Source organism: Caloenas nicobarica, chromosome 7, assembly GCF_036013445.1.
Source record: "Caloenas nicobarica isolate bCalNic1 chromosome 7, bCalNic1.hap1, whole genome shotgun sequence".
NCBI classification, from domain to species: Eukaryota; Metazoa; Chordata; class Aves; order Columbiformes; family Columbidae; genus Caloenas; species Caloenas nicobarica.
The window spans coordinates 33,255,616-33,281,152 of NC_088251.1; the positions used below are offsets into that span (position 1 = coordinate 33,255,616).

Sequence of the window (25,537 nt, forward strand, 5' to 3'; positions counted from 1 at the left end):
TCAGATCCTTTGAGACAACCACGATTTTCTTTTTCCCCATCACTGAAAGAGGTTACTGCCACTTAAAATACTGAGTTGTCTTGCTTTGGGACTTAGCCTCACTCCTTAATGTATCTGCTTTAAACAATAAGTACACTTGCTGTAATGAGACTGTGTTTTGTTGGTTTTTTTGAGGGTTTTATTCTGGACGTGTGGTGTTTGTGTGTTTTTGACAGCATTTGTTTTAGTTTGTTTCTATCAAATGCAGAAATTTTGTCAATTAATGAGCATTGTTATTCTTCAGCTATGCTATCTTACTGTGTCTGTTCCAATTTTGTACCAGATAAAAGGTCATCTTCATATGCAAATCTGATTCTTACCTGGTCCTTTAATCAGAATTGGAATCTTTGAGGTCTTAGAGAGCTGAAGCTTTAAGACTGTTAAACATTTTAAAAATGTGCAGGAGTTGGCAGTACTGAGATGATAGTATTTGCTTTATTCTTTTATGCTAGCTTTGGTGCTGCAGACATTCATCTTTCTTTGCTTGTTTCAAAATTTACTGTGGCACAGAGCAGAGAAACCTTTGAGAAGAAGTGACTTTACATGAGTTAGTTGAAGTTATAATGAACAATTTTTCAGTGTACCAGTTAGATTAAAATGGAAGGTGTTTGCAAGGTCTCTCCTGGATTCTTCTAGAGTATCTTTGATATGAAGGACTTCATATTTTTATACAGAAATTAAGACCTAATTAAAAATTGTAAGAGCTTCCAAAATTATTGTGAAGATACTAGACATGAAGCTAGGAGTAGTGTAGGTAAATAAGACAGCAGGTAATTTTTTTCTTAAGTTTGTCAAAGCCAAGAAACTAAGTATCAATTGTATATGGAACTTTAAACCATATGAGAAAATTGAACACCTCATTCTTGAATTTGTAATGTTCATGTTAATCTTGTTCAGCAGTTCATCTGCATTAAATTAGTGATGTCATTTAGGAGCTCATCAGAAGTATCCTAAATCGAGAGGATCACGTTGCTTGTGAACACTGTATGTGTAGATTGTAGTACCTCCAAGAGTAGTAAGTGTAAAGAACTTCTTCAAAAACAAGGAAGCTCATAAATGTGTTTTTCTGTCAATTACCTTTATTATGTAAACTCTTTTAAAGCATAATCACCTAAAATAGAGTTTATGCTGTGCGACAGTTTCTCTGGACATCCAAGTAGGTATCAACTTTCATCTTTAAACTTAGAAAATAGTCGTGGTCTTATGTGTGTGTTCTCGCTCACCTGCTCCATGGAGTAAGCTTATGCATGCATATACTAAACAGAAATAGAAAATAGCCGCTCAAAACTACAGTTGGTTTAACCTTCTTTAAAAAAATGAAAAATTAGTCCATTGGTCTCTTTTAACTAACATCTTTAATCCAGCTGTCAGTCCTTGCTAATCATCAAAAGAAAAGCACAGTTCAGTACAAGGACATATTTTTCTTTGAACAAAGTCATGCCAGCTTCTTTCAAGAGCTGTGCAAGGAGGAGATGCAGTCATGCCCGATTTTTGGCAAGCTCTCGTGCTCCTGCCTGATGCCACCTACAGGTGGCTTCTGTGAGGCCACAAATGCTCTGCTTCCAGTAGTAAGCAGTCATAGCAACAGGTGAAATCAGGGACTATTTGAGGGAAGATAAGTTATTTGAGGTTTAAGTAAGCTTTGGAAATTGGTACTTCTCCAGCAGGGATGAAATTCTGCTATTGAGCTTGAGGTAAGAGCTAGGTGAAAGATTAAGTTCACTGATAGGGTTACTCTGTATTGAAGGCCCTTCCATGTTTGCTCTTCATCACGTGGAAGTGTTATAGATGCATCTTGTTTCAGTTCCTTGGTGTGGGTGGTTGGAAATTATGAGCTCACTTGCTGACTGTTCTGCACACGTGTGGAGCTTAGTAAGTCTGTAAACAGGAAATAGTACAGGGATGGTCAGGATGCTATTACAGCAGTGGTCAAACACATATGTTCAAATAAAGCTATGAATAGGTAGGCATGCAGAGAAGTGACTAAGAGTTCTGTAACAATTTCTGTTCCCACTATGTTGTCTGTTTTGCTTTCCAGTACTAGCTTTGGAATTTTCTGTACTACTGGGTTTGTTGGGCCTTTTGACTGTATGTTTTGAACGGGATTTGAGAGCTGATGGTTTGGTGGTGTATTTTGTGTGTGATTTTGTTGGTTGGTTGGTTTGTTTGTTTTTAATGACATAGTGGTGGTATTTCCAGGCTTAAACCCTTCGGTTAAAATATGCCAAGGCTATCCAGAAACACAAGAAAATTTGGTCAGTTTTGGACACCATCTCCAAACATGGGCATAGATTCTTCTAGTGAGATAGATACGCAATATCTTCTCCCCAGGGACTTCTGCACTGTATGTGATCTATACATGAATAAGAAGTGAGTTGTTTCACAAGGTCTGCGTACCAATAATGGCCCTGTCAACTCTGAGTGTGACTAGGAGAGCTGTTATGTTATAGCACTGATGCAGCTTGTCCGTGCGAAAGAGTCTCTGGGCTGACTCTGTAGTGAAAATAGCCTGGATTTTCCTTTGGGAGTTGCTTTATAGCAGTACCTTGTTCCAGACTGCCCTGGCCCCCGAGAGAGGGCTGGTAGGACACACATGCAGTAGCTTTGTTGCTGGGAGGGTGGTACTTGTGTTAGGGGAATATTGCTGGCCGGCTGAACTGGCCTAATAGGCTGCAAGCTGTGTGTAGGTTGTGAGTTGGAAATTCAAGGTTAATTCTCACTGAAGGAAGTAATGCATCTAATGTGTGTTCAGGTATCAAGTTAACTGTTAATTAAGACCGCTTTCTGATCATTATTGTGTTATGTAGGGTCTTGTAATATCAAGTTAGAATGATTAACAGACAACCTTGAAAATGCCATGAAAGTTTCCAATGCTTTCAGCTCTTTTTGAGCATACGGAGAAAAAAAGAAAGGGGGGAATTCTGAGGAGTATGCATTTATAGGTGAATTTTGCTTAAGGTAATGGCAGGAAAGGAAAAATCCTTATCTTGGACTCAAATTTCTCTGCAGAGAAAATGGTTTAAAGATTGGAATGTTCTCTTGGTGTATAAATCTTGTTTTCTCTGAGAGAACCTGGTGAGCCTGTGCGAATAAGTGATGAGTCTTACTGATGTATCTTGACTGTAAGTATGGCAGTACTTCACACAGATTCCAGTACAGAACATCCCCCTTACAGAAGATAATTTCTTTCTGATTTTTTTTTTTCTCATACGCTCTCTTTAGACTTCTTTCAAGATTCAGACAGGGCTGTTTCCATGTTGAGAGAACTTGAAGAGTATCTGGTAACAGGTTCCCTATTTTGAGTAAGTCAAAATAGAATTCTACGAATGCAAGTGGATAGGATAAACATAATGGAGACTGGAGCTCTGCATTAGAAGAAAGGCTTAATTATCTCCTATCAGACTGCTTGCAATTATTATATTTGGGACTCAAATAAATGTTCCTGACATAGGAAAGTCCCACTTTCTGGTGGGATTTGTAGGGCGGTCACTTTTCCCATTAAAACCTTAAGGTGATTTTTTTGATTGCTTGAGTAATTGCATTAGTTTTGGTGATGTCGTGGTTTGGAAGAATCTGGCAGCTGCTTTGGAGAATTCCAGCTTGCTAAGTTGGAAGGTTAATAGCCTTGCTATGCTCAAGAATGTGCTTTATTAAGATCTGTCAGTGCTTCTGGGTGTATTCTTTAACTGTTAAGACTTTTTCTCTATGGCTTTTGTGGATATTCTCTATATAAGAATGCTGCGAAGATTTTAACAGACCTGTTTCTGATCGCGTTCCTGCCTTTTGCTAACTGTAATCTGCTGAAGAAGTTGCTGAATTCGAGGTTTGCTACTGTTAGCAGACATGTTATTTTAATAGGATTTATGGGATTTCCCCTGCTTCTTGCCCAAGGTGGGGGGTGGAACAAAAGGTAGGATATAATTTGGTGTGAGGTTCAGGAGCTTATCTGCATGCTCTCCTGTCCCCGTAACAGACTAGCATTTTGGTCCAAGTGTATCTTTGTAATTGCTTGAATACATAGTCTTTTAATGTAGATTGTTATGCTTAGTGTTGTATATCTCAATGTTGTCTGGTAACAAAATGGAACTAAATTCTGTCAGGTGCTGGATAGGAAGACTGTTTAGTGTAGTGCCTTTCAAAAACATTCAGGAAAAAAATGCCAGTGTGAACTTTCGTTTGTCTGGACTTGTGAAAAACTAGGAGATGGCTGGCTTAGTCTAGAACTTACTACCCAGTTGTAACCCTCTGGCATGTTGGTGGGCATGACTGAGGGTCTTGCTTTTTCCATTTAATTGCAGGGTTTTTTTCCTGAATAGGATTCTTACAGATACTTGTTATGCCTTGAGCATGAGAGTACTACACAGAGATGCGCAGCAGTTAGAACTTAGTGCATAACTCATTAGCCTTACTGCTTCATAGCTTAAAAAAAAAACAAGGGGGGGAAAAAATCCAAACTGCTGATCCTTTACGGGAATGGCTTTCAAGTATATGAGTAGCATACAGTCTAAGCAAAAATGATTATGCTTTTCCAGTGTGTGCTGATTGAAACCTCAGTGGACACATTGTTAAGGAGTATGGCCATATCTGCCTTTTTAAAGCCAAGAATAGCCAGCCAAGGACTTGAGCATTGTTCTTCAGACTGGATTTCATTCTGCTGTTTAGTTTTCATTAGAAAACTTCCCTTCAAAAGAAATCTTGCTCAAACTAAACTTGCTACCCATAACACAGAATAGTAATTTTAGTTCATATAGAAGCAACGTAATACTAACAACGTGAGACGTAGTTTCTGCATAGCTGCTGGAGTACATTTAAGGCTTTCAAACCACGTACAGAGCTGGGAGTCAGCTACGTTACTTCTGGTGTCTGACCAGCTCACAGAAAAGCTTGTGAGTGTATGTGACAGGAATGGAAGATGCTCCTGTCATAACTTGCGGGTAAAGACTATTATTGGGAAGGGGAACCGGGCATGGGCAGCAAAGTAAGGAAGTGTATCAGGTATTTATATTCGCTTCCATGGTTTTGTGTAAGTGGGGAGGATTCTTTTATTCTTCCACCTGCCAAATGGTGTCAAGTGATCCTTCAGGATGTAGACGAGTATTTCCACTGTAGATGCACGTGGAAACAAACGGCCCGCTCTGCAGCAGTCTGTGCCAAGACCGTCAGTCTGTCAGTGGGTGGACAAATCGGCGTCATCCCTGTTATCAGACTCGTTAAGGAAAGCGAACTTAGCACATGGCATTGTCTCCAAAGTATCCTGCATGGCTTTTACTGTAAGGGAACACTTCTGGGCCTTGTCTTTCTGCATTTCAGAGAACAAAAGAATGAAGTGCTGAACACTATTCCTTGCTTCCAGCAATTCTTTGGCAATGTTCTTTCGAGGTCCCTTCCAATCCCTAACATTCTGTGATTCTGTGATTAATTCACAGTTGGTTTAATGGCATAGTGTTTTGGGAGTCTGGATGCAAGTAGTCTTTTTGAGCGACTTGGTGGCTTTTCTTTGTATGTTTTAATTTTTTTTTTTAAACATTACAGTCAGAGTTGTTTACTATGCAGGTCAAATATGCTCAGTGCAGAGCAATGTGAGTACAGGTGACTTTTTTCATTTATCAGTCAAATGCAAACTCAGTTGTTTTACTTGAGAAATGAATTTTCATATAGCTGTGCACTTTAAAGCTATTCAGATTGTAAGGCTGTAGATAATGTGATAGAGGCAGTAGGTTATATTTGTTTTAATACATCTATTTGGATACACAAATACTTTATTCAGATTTCAAGGCTTTTTTTTTTTTTTGCTTTGTCTTTTGATCTTGATCTCCTAGTATATTTGAAAAACGTTTCTGTCTGTAGGGGAAGTGGCTGTACCAAAAAAGGAATGCTACATTCATTGCTGCCTATAGCTGAAAAACGGAAATAGCTGTAGGTGTACAACTGGCAATAAAATGACATTGGTGAGCAGGATCATCCATATACCTGCTAGTAAAATAGAGTAAATGCCCTCGTGCTCGGCTGAAATCTGTTTCCATCAGTGGAAACCGGCTTTGGTTTTGTCTGCTACATCAGTGCAGTGTGCTGATATCCAGTGTGAAATACAGACTGCACTTTATAAACATAACACTTAAGCTTCTAAATTTGTAAAACCTTGGTATAATTGGGCAGATCCTTGAAGTATATTGTGTAGTTACTGTAGAATTACACACTTACGCGTGGCAGTAGGTGTTGCTAACAGCTTTGAGATTTTGCGGGATATTGATGCAAACATGGAAACTATTAGAAAATGCTCGTCTATTGTAGTTCTGTGTCAGTGATACCGATTGTGCCCAGGCTCTCTGCTGCCCCTGTTCTATGTGCTGCTGCTTCAGTCAGCTGTAGTGATCTCTTCTATGCCTGTATACTAATCTGTCATGTATAGATCAAGGGTAGAAGTGAATTTGCTGACCTTCAACTACACTCACTGGCGACAAGTTGGCTTTTCTACTGTTAAATTGCCTGGTAGCTGTCACTAAGATTAGATGACTTTGCCCGCGTGAAGGGAGTTTGCGATGCCAGAGTTGGCAGCATCATTGTGCCGCACTTAAAATGTCAGCTCTGGCTGGAAGGAGATAAAAACTTCGCAGTACTGCTTCCTATTGTTACTGGCTTAATGTGCTGGTGTTTTTCAGTTTAGTCCTATCACTCACCTCTCATGAGCAAGTGGCAGTTTCTCTAACTCTTCAATGTTACAGCAGTATTGAGCACTAATAAGTAATGAGATATTGTGGTGTGAAGTTCCTTCTCCTTTGGTTTTAAAAGTGCATTGTAGAGGAATTCTTTAAAAGAAAACAGTGAGTACCATAAGAGGGATTTTTCCAACTCCTGATATCACCAGTCTTGAGTAACATAAAGGTTCACTAGTTGGAGAAAACTAGCTTCTTTTATTGTGTTTGCCTTCCGCTAGTGTTCTCATTTAACTTGAGGTTGTCTTTAGCTTTATGGTCTTACTATTACTGTAATAAGCTTTTTGCTTGAAGATCAATTGTGTCCAAAGCAGTGTTCTCAAAATTCTGTTTTGTCCCAATTCTTGTTTCTACCAGATTTTAGATAAATTGCTGTTTAAATTAAAAAATATGGGGGTTTTAGTTGTGTGGTTTTGGTTTTTGTTTGTTTTTGTTTTTGTTTTTTTTTTTAAGTGGATATGGTGCTACTTGACAGAAAACTTAGTGGAAAAGGATAGACCAAAAATCTGTTAAGTGAAAGATGCAAACTGTTTCATATGCTTTGTAGCAAGAAATTTACATGTGTGGGCTACTAGTGGCTATTTAAATAACTTTGGACTATTTTTTGAGAATTTGGGAGAGGTACATAGACAACCAGTAATTGCTGGCGCATAAATAAGCAGCCATCTGACAGTTGGTAGTGGTTATGATGTTCAGGAACCTCTTTTGTGTTTCTTCTTTGAACAAAGAAATTTCTGCCCCTATAAAGTCCGTGTTATGTTATTAGGATTAATGAGGCTTTCCTTATCTCTGATACTTAATGGTTGTAATTTCAACCAAAAGAACAGGGAAAGGTGGGAGCCACTAGCGCTGCCGAGTTACTGAACAGGGTGTTCCACAGGGACAAAAATGAGAGGAAGAGCTATTGTCTGCAGAACTTCATCAAAATGAAGGGTGTTAGGTCTCACGTTTCTTCTGTTTCCAGGTCTCCTGTTATTTAGGGTGAGGCATTTAACTTGTGTAGTCAGGCTTTTCTCCTAGTTGGGAATAAAACCATTCTGTCGTGGTTTTTTTTTTTTTTTTTTTTGCTGTTACTCTTCTTGGCTTTAGGATGAAAGGTCTTTGGATTGTAGCAGAGCTGTATTTGGACAGGCTTCTACAGATTAGTATGCTGAACTGGAATTCATGTAGTCTGGACTCTTTCAAAAGGCATTTCAACATCTGAAACATGTAGGTAAGCTCTGCTGCATTGGAGTAGCAGCTTCCCTATACATATTAAAGAGCTTCAGTATCCATGTTCTGTTAACTCCAGTTTAGCATGAATTATGAAATTCTGAGCGTCTAGATCGAGGTTTTAAACTACTGCTATAGTACACCAGTTATGCTTTGTTTTAAGTGATCTGCAGTGTACCATCTCCTCCCACTATGGAGGAATCTGATCTCATGAAGACCCGCTTGAAGTGCCTTTAGCTCCTCTGCAGCTATCAGCCCTTAACAATTCTGTGGTATGGGTACAGGTTGAATGTACACAAAGATTGCAAACATGCCCCAGAAAATTTGTTCAGATCTAGTCTTGTGTTGTGGAAATTAATGAATCCTAGAAAAGAGCTGTATATGATTAACTAGGTTTGACTCTTACTTATAATCAGGTAGTAATTATTTTTGTCCTAAATTCAATTAAAACCAATTATTTTACTTTGAGCCTTCTTTGTTTTTTAAAGGTAAGAAAATATATGGTTCAATGTTTGAGGATTTTTCTTAAGGTGAGTTTTATAATTAAATTATGAGGAAAATATTGGGAAAATATATACATATTACACACTGGGGAGAGGATAGGGATGTAGATGTGAGATTTATACATTTGACTGTGTCTGGCTTTGAGCTTTTTAGTGCAAGAAAGAGGTTTATTTGAGAAAGTTCAGTGGAGGCCACCAATATGGTCACAACACATGACTTGTGAGGAGAGTCTGAATGAACTGGGCTTGTTCAGCAAGAATAGAGAAGGCTTTGGGCAGACTTGTTGGCAGCCTTGCATAACTTTTGGAGGTTGCAAGCAGCGGGCCCATTCTCTTGCCGTGCTATTCAGTCAAGAGAGACAATGGTCATAAACTTCTGGTTCTGACGGGATATAACTAAGACTTTGGACTAGGCGGCTTGTTAAACATTGGAACAGGTTGCCCAGAGAGGATGTGAAATCTCTCTTTGTAGGTCTGCAAGACCTGACTGGCTGAAGCCTGAAGCAGCCTGGTCCAAATCTGACACTGACTTTGGTTTGAGCAGGAGATTGGACTAGATGACTTCACAAGGCCCCTTTCAAACATGAAGGGTTCTGCAATTACACTTCCATAATTTTGTTCTTCCCTCTCACTTGTGGCGTTTATAGCTTAACATTAGTACCTCTGCCAGTATCCCCTTGTCCCTGCACCAGACTTCCTTCCGTGGGTAGCTGTGTGTTTGTCTTCTGCTAAAGATGGAGAAACTCTGTGTGGTAGCTGTGACGTTGAAGAAAGTGCCTTTGCTGTTAACAATTCCGTGTATTTTTTCACTTATGTACTATATGTTAACTGTTGGAGATGACTTGAGTACTCCAAATTTGCTTCCTACTAAGTAGAAGACTTCTGCCTACATAGCAGAGTGCTGCTTGGAAGATGGTGAATATCATACAGATTGGTTTGAAACTTACATTGATGTCTTGTATACTAGGGAGGTTCTGTGGTAGTCTTTGCAAATAACATCTTGTAGAAGATGAAGGCTCTTGGAGTAGTTGCTTAAAAAACAAACAAAAAAGTAAATTGGGCTGCAAGTTCTTAGAATTCTTTCCTGGATCTAACAGTAAAGCTTGGTAGTGTTGTACAGTCTTCTGCAGTGGCTTTGTAGGTAGAATCACTTATTTAAAGCTACCTGACAAAACTATAAAACCTTTAATTTTAATTGATTATTTACTTTGGCAAACTTCAACCGTTTGAGTTGAAATTTTACATATCAGATCTGTTCCAGGTGGGCTCTTATTAAAAGAAACACATGGTGCGTCTTCCTCTGCCCAACTGTGAGAAGTTAAATTACATAAGAGTTCTGAACTGTCTTAGAATATTTCTGGATATCCCTACCAGCATAAATTTCTCCCACATAACCATCCTGAGCAAGTTTTAAGTGATGCCGCAGAGATGTAGCCAGACTTCTCTGTAATTGCTGCTTTAGGCCAGCTGGAACAGGCTTTACCAAGCATAACAAGCTGGTGAAATAAAATTATGGAGCTGTTGCATTTGTCAAGGAGATGGCAACTACTGCTGTTCAGTTTCTCAAAGAGCTGTTGTGCTAGTCTGTGGCCAAGACTCTTACTAGAAAATGTTGTGTTGTAACAAGTTGTATTAGAGCAGACCTTTTTTCTGGTCCTGCTCTCAGCGTGCATTGCTTGGCACCCTCTCACCCTGCTCTGCATCTTACTTTTGATGAATTTTAGCAGAAATTGAGCAAAACTGGATTAATTCCCGCTTGCCTGCATTTCCATGTGTTGCTGTTGTAGAGTTCTAGCAAAAGGAGATGAAATTATCTAACTCGTCTTAAAATTGCTTTTGAAGAATCTTGTAATCTGATAAAAGTAGATGATTCTCATTGCCAACCAATAGTTGTTAGAGGCTCTTTAAGTGTGACAGCACTGCCAATGAGGAAACAGTCTTTTGGTATGGACAGACTGCAGGACTGGTTTTACTGGTAGCTGAACCAGAAGAGCTACTAGTTTTACATTATCTATCAGAGGCAGTCTTACGAAACTGTTTGTCTTCAGGGCGTCCAGCCTTTACTGTTCTGTGTTGCTCTATTTTTGTGTATTGCTATACTTCCTCCAAGAAACCTATAACATTATGATTTTTTTTTTTCTCCAAGTTAGAGAACGGGATTTTTTTCAAGTTGGCTGCATTGCTCTAATGATGTATTGTCAATGTTTTGTCATCTACAGTATACCAGATTCTGAACGCTCTTTTTATTTTCCAATAGGCTGCTGTTTGGGATGCTATATCCTGCATATTACTCATACAAAGCTGTGAAGACAAAAAATGTGAAGGAATATGTAAGTAGCATGCTGAATTAAATGCCTCTGATGTACAACTGTGAAACTTTCATAGTAAATCTTCATAATAAAAGTGCAATAAACCATATGAAAGCTTGATTCAACTCTCTTAGTGTTAGCGACAACACCTGTGTGAATCTAGTGTTAATCCTGGGATTTTGTGCTAAAGTTAAGGTTTCTCAGACATTTCATAGACTTTGCTGAAATGTGTCCAACACACTGTTCTGTATACAGATATTTTTAGGGTGATTTTTAAACATAAACCTTATGAGTGTTGGCTACATTTCAGTGAAGTTTCCAAAATAATGCACTTTTGGGCTGGGGGTAGAAAAAAGATTTTCTAATTCTTTCAACACCTGCAGCATAAGCAATGAGTAATAGATTTTCAATGACCACTTGAACACTAGCAGCAGTTTAGTTGCCATTCTATGGAGCTTGACAGGGGAGTCAAAATCTGCCTGAGAAAAGGATAGCTCTGGTTAATCTATTGTTCCCCAAAGATGAGAAAAAAAATGTAACCAGCGAAGGAAAAGATTTGGTTAGGGTGATGTGGAGGAAAGAAGCAGAACAGACAGAAGAGGAAAAAACGTTGCCACTGCAGTTTAGAATTAACGTGTTAAATTAGGTACTTTTTGGTGTGAGCAATGGTTACCACAAGAATGTCACCCAGCTGCAGCCACAAAGAGCATTGGTCACTTCCCTGTTTTAAGAGGCAGCCTGACTTGATTTTGGCAATTAACCAGTATTCTCTCCTGAACTTTGTTCTTAACTTGGCTGCCTGACTCAGGATGGAGTCAGTGCTGTCAGTTACTTCAACTCGGCAGCTGTAGCTGTGACCTAATGCTGCTCTCTGCATGGGTGCTGTCTCCACTTTGTACTTGGTTGTAGTGGTAGAATGCAGTAGGTGTTATTCCTCCCCTTGTATGTCTTACATTTAGTCTGAGCACTCCATCAAGGCTCCAAAGCAGACATCATATTCATACTACTGGTTTCTGTGAAAAAGCTGATTAGAGCTTATTTGTGCATATAGAGCCAGTGCATGCCAGAGCTAAGCTTCTGGGAGAAAAAAAATAATCAAAAATAGGAGAAGAAATTCCTCTGTCTTATGCTTACTTTTACCCTGTCAGGAAAGTATATAATGCAAAGAATTTATAATCTGCTTTTCCTCCCTGCTCCCTCAAAAGGAATGCACAGGCTAAGTTAAGATAGCAGTTTCAAACTCTAATAGAAGAAATCACTTTAATGTAAGAGGTTACTATTGCTTCTTGCAATATGTTTTCTAGAAAAAGAAAAGTAATATTTGTAGAATGTTGTGATTGTCCGCTTAGCTATGACTTAGCTGTCTTTCTTGGGCATCCTTTTTTAGAGATGCCTGCCATTTACACAAGACTTTTAGTAGGAACTGTAACCATATTTTTCCAGCTGTGTATTTTCATTTGGTGTGAAAACACTGCTTTTCAGTCACCTGTGATCTTTGAGCGGTCCTTGAACTTGCAGTTGCGCACAAAGTACTCACTGGGCTGAGATGAATTGGACTCATCACAGGGACGTTTTCATGGGCAGGGAATGACATTGATTCATTAGTGAATAACCATGCCATTGCTGGTTGGGTTGAGTGTCCAGATAGATATTAGGGATGGTCCATAGTTTTAATCTTCCCAGCTGGGGTCATTTTCTTTCATGGAGAGGGTGTAGGTTTAACTGCAGCCTTCCAAATGGCACAGCTCTGCTGCCAGTCACGTCATGGCCTGAGCACAACTTCCTTTCCAGGGCTGTGTGGCTCTGGAGCTATCTGCTTTTGTTTGCTGGATTGCAAGAGCTTTGTAACGGTGACATTTTTTTTACTTAACCACTGCTTCCACCAGTAAAAAACCAAAAACCCCCCAAAAACCCTCAAACCAAAACAACAACAAAGACCAAAAAACAACCACCAGAAAGTGCGGATGTCTTGCCTTGCTGTGTAGGACATGATGCAGCAAATTGTTCAAAGATTATTTCTGGGGAAAAAAAAGTGTTGCTGTTGGGTTTGGTAATTTAAAAGATTTAGGAACGTTAATCCTAGAAATTAGGATCTGTGCCTTTGAGGAGTTTTATTTGTTCTTGTAATTACCCTGGTTTAATGGAGTTGACTATGGTCTTTGAGGAGTTTTTTAACTGTGTTACACCAAAGTGCTTGTAATAAGCATCTGAAATGTAGTTTAGAAGTCTGAAGGACCAGTCTTCTCAAATCCTGGCTTCAAAATCCTGACTTGAAAGGATGTGCTTCAGCCAAAGCCAACAAAGATGAGCTTAACACTTGGATGATAGGAAAAAAGCTCAACAAAGCAAATCTGTAATCACCCTTTTAACATAAAAAGCAAAACTCAATCAAAGCTTCTGTAACTTCATCTTTAAGAATTAAATAGATGATAGTCTCCTGAGCAGTGTCAAATATGACCTTTTTTTTTTTTTCTTCCCGTCTGGTATGAAAACCACTGTAAGTCGCTCAGGGTCCTTTTCAAGGATACCTTTGGTACCTAATGCATTAGTGGTACTAGAATACGATCTGAGTTGTGTTTTTGAGAATCTTTGCCCAGAGCTCAGCAGCACTCCTGGCAGATCTTGGGTACCCTTCTGCAGAGCATTTCTTACTGTTCCTAGCAGCCCAAGAGAAACTCCACTTCAACTGTTTTTCCTAACTGGGTGAATAGATGTTGATTAAAGACTGAATAGCCTGAATAAAATATATTGGGAAAAAAAAAATCAGCTTTGCATGGCATCTTAAAAATTGCATTGCATCATACATAAGGTGATGGGGCGAGGGTGGATGTTGTTTTTATTTTTATTCAGGTGTTGACTCTGGTTCATGGAAGGGTCACCAGTCTAAATGTCACATGGCCTGTCAGAGATGACTTCAGCTGTTGTGTAGGTTTGTCTTAGTTTATTCAAGCCTGAAATATCTAAATCCTCTGAGAGACTGAAGTGAAGAATGTCATCACATGACTGACTTTCTTTTGAAATTGAAATGCAGAAAAGCATTTAAGAGAAATGGGTCTCAAGTTGTGACAAAGGAAGTGGTTTTAAAGCATAATGCACAGCTATGAGGCAGGCAGCAGTGTAGCATTAGCTTTTGAGTATTTATCTAAGTCCATGTAAAAAAAAAAAAAGATTGCTTTAAAAGTTAAGACTAAATCTGAGCCACATCCTCTATAGGAAAGTGTATATATTCCTCCTTTTGAAAGAGGGTACATGAATTTAGGACTTGAACTAGTGTCTAACAAATGCCGTGTTTAATATTTTATGGATGTGCCAGAAGAGTTAATAGTCTGTGTATCACAAATGAAATGAGGTTACTGCATCTGGTTGCAGGTGATGTTTTTCTTCTCTTTTATTTCTTTTTTAAAACTGTGGGGTGTTTTCTAGCATAGATAGTGTTGGAATTTAAAGAACATGTGGGTGTTCAGTATGAATAACCAGTGGTGGCTTGCACTGACCTATTTTGGAATTTGACCACTGATATCTTAAAGAAGACAAATACATGGAACTACTTGTATAGCATTTATTCTGAAAGATGTAATCAGTTTAGACAACCAAATTTGAACAAATGTTCAAGAAAAATGGGCTACTTAGTTAATTTTTAGGAAACTTGTATTTTAAGAGTATTGTCTGATTTCAAAACAATCATGTATAGTGTAAATCTTAAAACCAAACAAAAGTATATAGATGTAGACCCCTGAAGCATTAAGATGCTTACATGTGAACTCTTTTACTAACAAGAATCTTGTGGTTCTTGGTATATGAATAGAATCAAATTTCCATGAAAATGCTTTTTTCCTGCCTTGCCCTGCTGTTAATACTGTAATACTAAGCACACACGTAGAATTTAACTGCAAAGCATAGCTGAATAAAGTATATTGTGAAATGAAAACAAGGGCTACCTGACTTACTAATGCTATCGTTTGTGGTATAAACATATGGATGAGTGTTGGAGAGAGTGAAATATCCTTTAGTGCTGTAGTGGGAGTTGCATTTCATATTAAACGATAATCTACTGACTCTTTGCAGTGGTTTTTTTTTCTTATCACTAAAGATTCTAGAGGCAGAATCAATCTGTGAAGCCAGCCTAGGTGAGGTTGTGACCACTGTGACCCAGCCGTTTCACTTAGCTTGTCACAGCTGCCACCAGTTCTATTTATGAACAGAAAACCCTTAGGACCTTCATATAGTTGCAGTTGTAACCCAATATGTGCAGACTGAGATACTGTTGGAAGTCTTGTTTTGACAGCTCAAAACTGACTGTGCAGTGCATAGTGTATTCTGTGAAAGGTGGAATCAAAATTCTTACTGAAGATGGTGTCTTAATTTTCAGGTTCGCTGGATGATGTATTGGATTGTGTTTGCTCTTTATACAGTTACTGAAACAATAACTGACCTAACAGTCTCTTGGTAAGAGCCTGCTTTTTATGAACTCTGGATGAAACTGTATTGGTTTCTGATGTTCTTTGATTTGTAATGTTTTATTTTTTGTAAAGAAGTTGTGCATGTTGATAGCCCTTTTTTGAGGAAAAGACCTCAGCGTATGTGAAGAATAACATCTGTTTCCAAGCTTGCTGTACACTCTCACTCAGAGTATGGACTATAGAACTTCCACCTTTGCTGTAGAAACTGAACAGAGGAATGGAACTCTTAAAAGGATGCACTGTAATTTCTCTGCAGAAATGTTTAATGCAAAACAAGTATATTAACTGTTTGCATTTCTTAAATGACAGTAGAGTAAAAAAAAAAATCCATAGGTCTATAACTCATGTAATTTTTGTCTAATATAACTTATTGTATGTGAAGAACCCTGTATGTTAATATGTAATTGTGTTATTTGAAGAGATCTCTTTATTATGATTAATTACTGTGCATTTTCTTACTGCAGTTGTTGATTTCATGCAACCTCTAACTTGTCTGTAGGTTTCCACTGTACTATGAACTGAAGATAGCTTTTGTTATTTGGCTCCTTTCCCCATATACTAGAGGGGCAAGTTTAATCTACAGAAAATTTCTCCACCCACTTCTTTCTTCTAAAGAAAGGGTAAGAAATAACTTCTCATATTTTTAACGCCTAATACTGAAATACTTACTGTTGCTAGATACATGATAAAAGCAGATCAGTGTGTTATTGGTCTGCAGGCAGCATGAACTTGGACTAGTAGAGACAAGTGCATTTGACTGTCCATGTACATGCTTCTGTTTAACTTGCATGAGCAGACACTGTACTTCTTTCTATTGACATGAGATAGCTTGGTGTTCTCTGGTCTGTGTGCACTTTCGGGAGCCCAGTTGAGTGGAAGTGATGCAGTTTGACTTTCTACTGAAAGAACATGTGCAGTGTGTGTAGAAGCATGAATGCAGTTTTAGCAACAGCTTTGCACGTTAGCTTTTTTTCTAGCATAACCTGGTAAAAAACTTCTTAGGATAAACGACACTGACTTTTCTGGTGTGCAGACTGAAGGATAAGAGGAGAAACTTTGTACTGAGGTTTAAGGGAAGACTAGTCTCCAACAGAAAATACTCAAACAGAAAATAGCTAAAGGATATTTAGCTTTAGCCAAAGTATGACAGGGCTACGGGTCTGCTTAGCTTTTTTTCAGTATCCTGTTTGGATGTGTGGCAAGAGTGATTAACAAAGGTCTAAAAACCTCACAATACAGAAAATAACATTCCTGAAGGTCAGTGCTGGGCTTGGCCTTTATTAGGCAAAACAGGTAGCTGACATGATAGCCACCGATAGGAACAATAAGGTCATCTTGACCGTCTGAAGGTTGAACTATAAACAGTTTGCAACTTCATAAGCTAAAGGGATTTTTCCCTGTGGTCTGTGAGCTGTTGTGAACTATCTTGAAGCCTTTATCTCCAACTCCAGGCATTAACCACAGCTGGGGATGAATGTCATTACTGGATTGTCCTTGGTACTTAACTGCATCAAAGCTCTGGCTTCAGAAGTTCTTTGTGAGCCAACTCTACCTTTCTAAGGAGCTCTCCGATTTCATCTTAAGCGTGTTATTTCTTGAAAAACTTTTGTCTGACAAGTGAAGCTTACTCTCTATAAGATACTTGCTGTGTAGCTGCAATGTTTCTGAGCTGGAGAAAAGTGATCTATTTTATCGTCTTGTTTGACCAGACATAATCCTTTTTTAAATGAGAGTCTAAGTGAATGAAACATCAGGATACAAAGGCAAGAGTAATTATTCCATTAAAATTTTTCCTAAAGATTTCTTCAGTCTTCTATTATTGATGGAAAAACAATGCTGTGGAGTTACATGCCTCTTATGCATAGCCCTCTAAAATTTAAGTGTGTTTTCCTTTTAGGAGATTGATGAGTACATCGTACAAGCCAAAGAAAGAGGCTACGAGACCATGGTGAATTTTGGAAGGCAAGGGTTGAATTTGGCAGCAACTGCTGCAGTGACAGCAGCTGTAAAGGTAACTTTCTGCTTTCATTAATTGCTTAATTGATATAGAACAGTGTAATTGTGCTGAGGATTTGCCATTCCTAAACAAAAAGACAAATTCTGCAAATGTGTTGAAAAACCTGGAGTCTAATTTAAGGGTTGCAGCTCTTTAGTCTTCCTCATACTATGTTTGTTTAAGATGGCTTGTAGTTATTTCTTGGATGATGAGGATCAGTTTACTGTAATTCAAAAGATACCATGCAGTTTTCTATGCAGGCTTTTGGTAAAGATGACCATTGTTTCTTTTCTGTCTCTGTGCTTTCTTGTTGGTAAACAAACTATTTAAAGGATTTCTGGCTTTTCTGCTGTTTTTCTCCAATCAACTTGAGGTAACTCCAAATTTGAAGTAAGGCATGAAAGATTACTACCACAAATAAAAGTTATCTTGACACAATTAACTTGTTTGCAACTTGTTGATTATTAAATTAATACACTAAGCGTAAGCTTGCATATCGCTGTTTAGCATACTCTTGCTTTATCATGTAATTTCCATTAAGTCATGAAGTAACCTGTGGTTGTTGCCAAATTTTGTTCCTACAAAACTCATGACCTTCAGTTGAATTCCAGAAGGTTTGAGGTCTAGGGGAACAAAATACAAGCTTATAAATAAGATTCTAAGCAATTTGTAGCCCACGAAAAGGAGTATAACTTGAGGCAATGTATATCCAACCTAGTAGTTATTTAAACCAAGAGACAAAGTATGGAAGGAAAGATGCGTGTATTCTATTTAAATGATAATTTTAAGGCTATCGGGATTAGTTTCTACCTGGGAATAAATGAAACTCCTGTCTTTGTAGTAACAGGACTGAAAAGCTGAATACTGTTAGTAGATGACAGAAACTGATGTAGAGATCCCTGGCCCTCAAAGTTAAGTAGGTACAGCTAGCATTTAACTTAAATTTCTGTGCTTCTATGTGAACCTCTTGCCTTATAAATCAAAAACATTTCTAAAAACTACATTTTAAAATGCTATCTTGAAAAGGGTTGGAAAAAGTCATTCATATCTTCTTTGTTCATCTTCTCTATTTAAAAAGATATACGTGGGTGTTAGTGTAAAAAAAGATGACTTTTTGTTTTAAAATATGGACATAATGAGGCAAAAATACGGAGGATGTGGTGCAGTTTGACCGCTGGTTCTTTATTATTCAAATTCTTAGTCTTGCCTTGAGGCATGAAATAATTTGGAATGAAATAGAGTGCACCTCGTAAGGAATGAAAGTATCTAGGTGATTTAAAGCAAAACAAAATCAAACAAACCTGACAAACAAAACCTCAAAGTACTCTACCAGGAAAAAGTTTTAAGAACTATGCTAAATGCTATAGTGCAAATTCTTTGCCAAACAGCAAATCATAATTTATTACAATGTGCACCTCTAATGATGCTTATGCTCTGTGTGTTTTCCTTATGTCTGGCTGGCTAAGGTTGAATATTTCCGTGTTAATCCTTACAGTGTTACAGAAATATTATTAAATAAATAATAGAAATGTCTCCTCACACTTTCTTCTGAAATAACGAATAAATTTTTCTTAAATGTCTGTGCTTAGACTTCATTGCTATTCAGCTGTGACTGGCAAGATGCCTACTCTATTTGTTAAAACTCGTTAAACATGCTCATGTTTGTCCAGAAGTCATTCAGTGCAGATGAGATGCTTGCACAAAACAACCACCACAATACCGAAGACCTAAAATAGGCATGATTTTTAAGCAGTGTGGAAGGGGATACTCTCTGAAAAATCTTTATTTTGGCATGTTGAACGTCTCTTCGGTTTGTCATTCCAAAAAGCTGAGCGTGACTGTTCCATGCAAGCAAATGGAGACAATGCATGTGTTCTTGATTTTGTTCTGTTTTTTCAAGAGTTGACTGCTGCCTCCAGCAGGTGATGAGATTATCCCTTCAGCATGAGCTGGTGGAGCATGCGATAGAGTTTCACGAACGGAATCCTATTTGTGGGATCAGTTTTGATGGGAAGGAGACACACTTTTGTCACTTTTTTTTTTTTTTTTTTTTTGGAGCAGGCATGCTTATTCTGACATATCAAATCTCAAATTAGGAGCAGAGAATGTGGGACGTTAGACACAAGAGCGAGGTCCAAAGAAAGCTTCTGTTCACTGAAGTGTCCAAGGCACTATGTTGTCTGCCTATGCTGACTTCAGGAAGGTGATAAAATTGCTTGGAAACTCTGGAGTATTTTCAAGATAAAGTGTGGGAAAGAGTGGTTTTCTCCAAGGGCTGTCAAAGGAATATGGGATTAGTATTAAAAGGGTAGTTGGCTGTGTAGGGGGGGGCTGGAGCAGCCAGCCAGGTCAGTCTGATGAAATTCGGCATAGATATTTAAACCTGCTCCACTGTAGTTAAGTTAAAATGTAATTGGCAGTAGTCATGGCTTATTGCATACATTCCCATACTGATATTTTTATCAGGTACTAGTTAACCACTCTTTATATAAAAATCAATGTTTTGAAATTTGCTAAATACCATACATTAGAAAAACAAATATTTGTAAAATCCCGATTTCAGGAGACTTAAAGATGAAATGTGGCCTCGGCTGACTTTTATAGTTGACTAATAAAAATTTTCTTCGGAGTATAGAAGAGTCAGCAACAAGATACCTTTAATGCCAGAAAAGTTGTTGGAGGTCTTTCAGCTCAATAGTGTGTGAATTTGTGGAAATCATGTCCACAGCACTAAGTACCACCGATTATATCCTGTATTCTGATGCATCTGCTTTCCAGATATTCTGAGGTGCCAGTGACACCCATCCATTCCAATTTTTGCCAACACGTAAATTCTGACTTCTCAAGCTATTAGCAAAAACTGTTTTCCATATCATCACATGTGGGATGGCTGCACATTAAGCTGTGAAATGCACTGTCCTTAATGAGGTCACACAAACATTGTTCAGTTGTAAAGTATAATGTGGTGGTGGTGGTAATAATATATTTTGAAGGCTGTTTTTCTGCATGTCTTTCAGTCATCCTGAATCTGCTGTCTCTTTGCTAGTTGCATATTATTCTAATGGCCTTGTTCAGGGCACGGTGGAGGGAGGAGGGATCCCACAGCCAGCTGTGGCGGGCAGCCAGTGCCCATCTCGGCTCCCCAGTGATCTTGCTTTCATCCCTCATCCCCGCTGAGTGCCTGGCATGCTGCAGGGGTCAGCCACGGGACAGCAGTCCAGCTCCAGGTTGAGAGGGAACAGGAGTCATTCCCTGTCAGCCGGCGTCGGATCAGGGGGAGAACAGCTGGGAATGTGGGTGCTGCAGCTCTGCGCCCACAAAGCGCCGAGCAGCTCTGTAGACACGCTGTCCATTGAGAACTTTTCCGATGAAAGCAAGCGGCTCGTGCAGTGAGCCTGAGTGCTGAGGGGGTGCATGTCCAATTTAAACAGCGAGAAAAAAGTCCCAGAGGCAAATATACTGTGTGGTGTCTGTTTACAGCAACTTCCCTGTGTTAAATATATAGGCTATAAAAATTCATGCTCAATAACAAAATAGAGAAGGGCATTTAATATATGAGGGTCAGCTGGTGAGATGGCATACTAATAGCTTACTAGAGCCTGAGGAGTCTCAAAAGGAGTCCCTTAAGTAGGCTATATTTATCAAACACTAGATTTAGAAACCCATTACAACTTAAATTAGTGCTTCGGGTTGGTCACTGGTAATGAATGTGCTCTCTGAAAAGGGCTTAATATGTTCTAGGAAACACTGTTGAAAAAATAAGCAGACTGATTTTTCAAGACTTGCATTTAGTTTAAGACAACACAAACTTCACAGTTCATCTCTCTTCAACGTTCATTTACGAAGAAATCTGAGCGCTGAAGTCCTCTGCTTTTTTTTTCCTGCATTGTAAATGTAAATTCGTGTCTCCCAATCTTTTGTGGTGTAGCTTAGTTGGCAGCCTCTGGGCTGGATGCAGCCCCCTGTGTTTCTTCTTTACTGATAAGAACTGTTGAAATGATGGGACAGTGGTGCAGGCCTGGCAGCTGCTTTGCCATCTTCTCCTGAGCAGCACCTTGGGGACAGGTGGTGGCCACTGTCATATCCATGGTGTGAGTGTGGAAGCAGGAGATCCCCTCCCAGCTACGCCTGCAATTGGATTGCTCTGCCTCCTGTTTTGTGGGCAAATATCTTGCTTTCAAGCTGTGGCTTTCAAACAAGGTAGCAAAGCTCTTAATACATTAATAGTGTAAATGTGAATGTTACTCTCATGTTTCCTGCAGTAGGAGGGTATTTAGTATTTTTCAATAAAACTTTCATTCTGAGCTGATAGTAATCCAGATTCTCACAGAATGCTTTGTTTTGGCAGAAAGCAATTATCTGCTTCTTTTGGGCATGAGGGGTGAAAGAATCTTCCTAAATCTTAAGTGCTGTGCAAGCATAGTAATGTCTTAGGCTTTTTTTTTTTAATAATTAAAAAAAAGCCACACCCGCAGACAGCACCTTGAAATTTTTCCTCCAATTAGTCTATGCAGTGGTGGGAAGCAGAAATCCATCTCAATTTGGCTAGACTGGATCTTCCTAGGGATGGGCTGGAGGCTGCATTCAGGCAGGAGGAGACTGGGGGGGCTGCAGGGGGTACCTGCATGAGACCAGTATAATGTGTGACCATGACTGTGCAGTACAGCAGTGGTTGTGCAGCCCCCAGTCCTACTGTGACTCTCAGGCTGTGTTCTGCATCTCTTATTTGTATATGTGTCCTTTCAAACTTCATAATATTTGCGGTGCGTAACTTGAGCAAAACTTTCCGTCTTGGAAGCAGTTTTGGAATGAAGGGCCCATTGTATGAATCTGTTACGTCCTTGCTGAATTGAGGCAGTGCTCCGCAGGAGCTCTAGCTTCATCGAGTGTGCAGTTTGGTTAAGGGCACAATGTTATTTTATGGCATGTAGTGTGACTTTTTTCCCCTTTGAAAAACAAAATTCTATATTCAAAAAGCTGCACTGAAAAATAAAGCTAAGCATTGCCAGCTTGGATCTAGTCCTCTGTATCTACAGTGGAATAGGAAATACAGGCTTGTAACTTGCATTCTTAGTGTGTTATTCTGTACAATTTCCAAATGTCTTTTTGTGATGACGAATGAACTTGCTGTGCAATTGTTATGCCAGTGTCTTTCTGTACTTTTGCTTCTGGCTAAATCTAGCTTCTGTCACTATTTTATAGTAGATTCTGTCCACAATTAGTGTGGACTTGTGCTGAATTTATGTTGATTCTGCTGAGAACCGACTGGGTCTGTTTTGTGCCTTCATCCGTGTTCAGTGATTGAGACCTGAACCCAGTTGTGTCACTTCAAGCAGTGGATGCAGATTGATCAACAGCCTCGTGTTGTAGCAGACACTGTAAGCTGTTACTTGTCAAAAGCAGCAGCCCCGTCTCTGCAGTTCTCTGCTGTCCTACCAGCTGACTGTTAGCTCTCAGGCATAGCTGGTTCCTTGTTTGGTTTGCTGTGCAAATGCTTTTCAATGCAAGAACTGGAGTGGTGGAAGGGCAGGCCTGCCTTAAGCCATTTTAGGGAATAAAATTTAATGTCAGAATTTCTACAACAGTTGATACACAGACTGTGCAGCGTCAGTAGTGCATCTTAACTCTAAGACAAGCTGTAGTTGTGTTCTTGAGAACTGTCAGTCATCCTACATGTACACAGGAAGAACTAGAAAAGTAAAGGCTCCTACTTCTCTCATAAGAAACTCTTCATTATTATTTACTGGCAATATATGAATGGAGTTGTAAGTTGTCTGTGTAGCACACTTAGTTTTATATGTTGTACTAATGACTAGTCAATAGAAAATGAATATTAGGTTTCAGCCACTTCTCCCCTCCTCTTGCTACCCCTGGCTTTGGTGGGCATGCAAGCTTAAGGAGTATCACTCCACTGTCTCTTCATTTTACATGGCTATTTTTAACATGAAATAGTTTAGTGTGCTCGTCTACCATCTGCAACCAGTTGTTGCCATGAGAGTGAGAAAAAATGGCTGTAGCCAGTGGTGCAAGAACTGTCTTACGCTGGTGCTGCTGCAGAGAAAGGTGTGTGGAATTGTACCCAGATTTCTGCTACTGTTAGCTAACATAATGCTCAATGAGGAATTTTACCTGAAAACTTCATTTGTAAGAATGAAACAATTTTGAACCCTTGCTTGAAGTGGGATTCATGCACAGGCTTATCAACCTTCCTCTGAAACAGTTACTTTTTGCCTTGTATGCCAGAGAGGGAAGAATTAAATGCTATTTTAACATGACATTGAGTAATGTGCTTGTCCTTTTAGTTGCTTATACAATAAATTAAACTTCAGTGCTTTAATAATAACATCATCTGGTGTAAGATGAAAGAGCTGCTTGATAACCCTCCTTTCCAAAGGGTAACTTTCTATATGTCCCATGTAGAAAAGATGTAGAGACAATCAGAGAAGGAATACTAATGATCAAATGTGATCAACTATCCTTGTGTGTAGCATTAGCTTTTGGGTTTGTTTTATGGCAGTAAAGCTACATTAGTAAGAGAACCTGCCAGCCTGTAGTCCAGGCAGGACCGCTTTGGTTTGTGGTTTCAAGTTTCTGTCAACTACAGCTTTTGTAGTGCTGCCAGTTTCTCAGTTACTTGAGTTAATGTTGCAGACTGTATTTTTAACGCTTTTTTTCTTTCATAAGAATACTCAAATTTGTAGGGGGTAAAATAGAAAATAGTGGAAATCTTTATCTTCAACCACACTTCTTGAAACAGAAGTGTTAAAGCTACTGTCATGTTACCTAGCACTGCTAGAGAAAAGATAATGTTTGAAGTGAATTGAGCATTTCTGATTTTTTTTTTTTCCTTTTAAACACTTCCCCTCACCCAAAAAATCCTTTATTTGCTCAGATTAAAGGAGCGAAATGAGACATTTGTAATGAAATCGCTAGCTTCCCTGTAACTTTATCCAGGAGCAACGTACAGTTAAGCTTGGGTAAAAGCAACACTTAAAGCAAATGTAAATCTACTGCATGCTAATGTTCAGCGAATTTTGTAGTGCAACAAGGAAGCATGGGCTTAAACATCTGAACCCAACTTGAACAGCAAAGTTATATCTCTGCTTTGTTTTTAAAGATATTGTTGTTGTATTTCAGAGTCAAGGTGCGATAACTGAGAAACTGCGAAGTTTCAGTATGCATGATTTGACTACTATACAAGGAGATGAGCCAGTAGGACAGAGACCCTGTCAGCCCTTACCAGAAGCAAAAAAGAAAACCAGAGCCTCTGCAAGTGAATCTTCAGGTAAGTATCTCTTTTCTTCTAGCTGAAAAGAACAATCCACCAAAGACAAAAGTGGGAAAGCAGAAATACATTTACCCCATTTAGAAAGAATTCTAGTGCACTTGAACAAAATATGACAGTTGAAAAATACTCCCTGAATTATTGTCTTCTTGCAGCCACTAAGTGTGGTCGTACTGTACTCGTTATTCCTACCTTTGCCAATTAGCAATGACAATTCCTTGCCAAAGTAAAGCTTAATTGGAAGTAAAAAAATATGCTATTAAGTGTTTCTGTGACAAATGTATGAAAAATGAAACATGAAAATTTATGGAAGCTCAATAAATAGGAAGAGAAAATGAACAAATTAACTCAGTAGGTCTGTCATGATAGTTCAAGATGTAAAATTGCTTGTGGTGATAGGAATAATGAAAGCATTAAGTTGTCATAATGGACTCATGCACATCAACACTGAAAAGATTGTGTGTGGTGACCAATATATGTGTTTGCAGAGATTTTATTAGTAGTCTTATTATTTTATTATTACATATATTATTATTATCAGCATCACTTTGCTCTTGCAATGCTTGAAGGAAGGTCTCAGTGGAAGGCTGTCAATTGCACCTTTTTAAATGGTGAGGCTACAATGTAAAGAAATAGCTCTAGTCCATTTATTTTATTTTCACCTAAGCCTGTCATTGCTTCTGATCCCTCCCTTTCGGGGAGGGGTGGTGCTTGGAGAGTATGAGAAATTCCAGGAATTGCATTGTAGTCTGTGGTGTGTATGTGAGGAATCAATGTCCACCTGAGTGGCCCTAAGCTGAATTGCTCATTTTGCCTAGAGGAATCTTGTGCTGGTCAGTGTAAAGACAGGGGATGCTGTGAGAAAGCCCATGAAATCATCACCAGTTGCATTAGGACTGATGTCAGTGGAGCTGTTGTGCAGGGGCTATTTCTTAGTGAGAGAGAGTTAGTGATCTATCTGAAATAGCTTGAAAATGCTCAAAATTCCGTTTAAAAGAAAGTCGGGTACAGTTTATGCTG

The 25,537-nt window shown here is 38.9% G+C and overlaps 1 protein-coding gene across 1 annotated transcript in view; it reads left to right on the forward strand.

Annotated features, from left to right (window-relative positions):
- Positions 1-25,537, forward strand: part of REEP3 (receptor accessory protein 3) — a 41,121-nt gene that overhangs the window by 9,229 nt on the left and 6,355 nt on the right. The window contains exons 2-6 of the mRNA XM_065639395.1: positions 10,725-10,797; positions 15,146-15,222; positions 15,736-15,856; positions 17,134-17,247; positions 24,370-24,517. Of these exons, the coding sequence (XP_065495467.1) occupies positions 10,725-10,797; positions 15,146-15,222; positions 15,736-15,856; positions 17,134-17,247; positions 24,370-24,517 (533 nt within the window). The remainder of the gene's footprint in view (positions 1-10,724; positions 10,798-15,145; positions 15,223-15,735; positions 15,857-17,133; positions 17,248-24,369; positions 24,518-25,537) is intronic.